At 44.8% G+C, this 841-nt stretch overlaps 1 protein-coding gene across 1 annotated transcript in view; it reads left to right on the forward strand.

The window, feature by feature from the left end:
- LOC119586102 (nibrin-like) overlaps positions 1-841 on the forward strand; it is a gene marked incomplete at its 5' end in the record, with an annotated part of 11,415 nt that overhangs the window by 8,270 nt on the left and 2,304 nt on the right. Inside the window, 1 exon segment of the mRNA XM_037934794.1 lies at positions 155-742. Within this exon segment, the coding sequence (XP_037790722.1) occupies positions 155-742 (588 nt within the window).

An 841-nucleotide genomic window follows, 5' to 3' on the forward strand; every position in this document is an offset into this window, starting at 1 on the left:
CGTGGCTTCATCAATTTATTCTTTTATATTCTGGTCTTTGTATTTGTTTTGGGGTGCTATTTTTAGGTTATTTTGATGTCATTTTGAAGAAATGGGAAAAATATATTATAAGGTGGTTGTATTGAGTAAATTTCTTTCTTCTTTTGTACTCCAGGAAGACAGTCAGGAATCTGAAATGGCCTTGTCGAGGTTTGATCCCAAGCACCATAGCACGCAAAGAGAAACCCCTACCTCAACAGTTGCAGCACCCAGCACCGTGCAGAAGATGGAGAGTCGAGCAGGAAATAGCACAGTGCCTGCTAGTTCAGCGCAGTCAGTTGAACCTACAGCTGAGCGATCAATCCCATTTGAGCCATACACGCTTCCCAGCCTAAAAACAGAAGCCCTCAACCAGGAGGAAGTGCACACTCAGCCTTTCCACCCCATTAAAGAGGAGCCTGCAAGTTGCCCTGTTGAGGAGGAGAATGACATCATTCTGGATGAGACAGATTACCGAAGGGAAAAGAGGCCAGTCGATGAAATTGATTTAACCGATGAAAATGAAACACATGTCTGGCAAAGTGCAAAGCGAACAAAAGTAGCAGAGCCCATTGGCAAAAGGCCAGTAAAGAGAGAAAGAAGCCCACCGGACACAAGCGAACCTCAAACACGGAAGGCCATGAAGCAGGAGCCAGAGCCTGATGAAGATCTCTTCGCACTCCCAGGTGGAAGTGCAAGAATCAGGCGCAGAGCTGATACAACGGTTAGACAGTTTCTCCTTTCTTTCAGTGATATTTAGAAGACCGTTCCGTTACTTGCATTGTACTCTAGACATGCTTAAATATTTACAAGCTTGCAAGGA

The sequence above is a fragment of the Penaeus monodon genome, chromosome 21, assembly GCF_015228065.2.
Source record: "Penaeus monodon isolate SGIC_2016 chromosome 21, NSTDA_Pmon_1, whole genome shotgun sequence".
NCBI classification, from domain to species: domain Eukaryota; kingdom Metazoa; phylum Arthropoda; class Malacostraca; order Decapoda; family Penaeidae; genus Penaeus; species Penaeus monodon.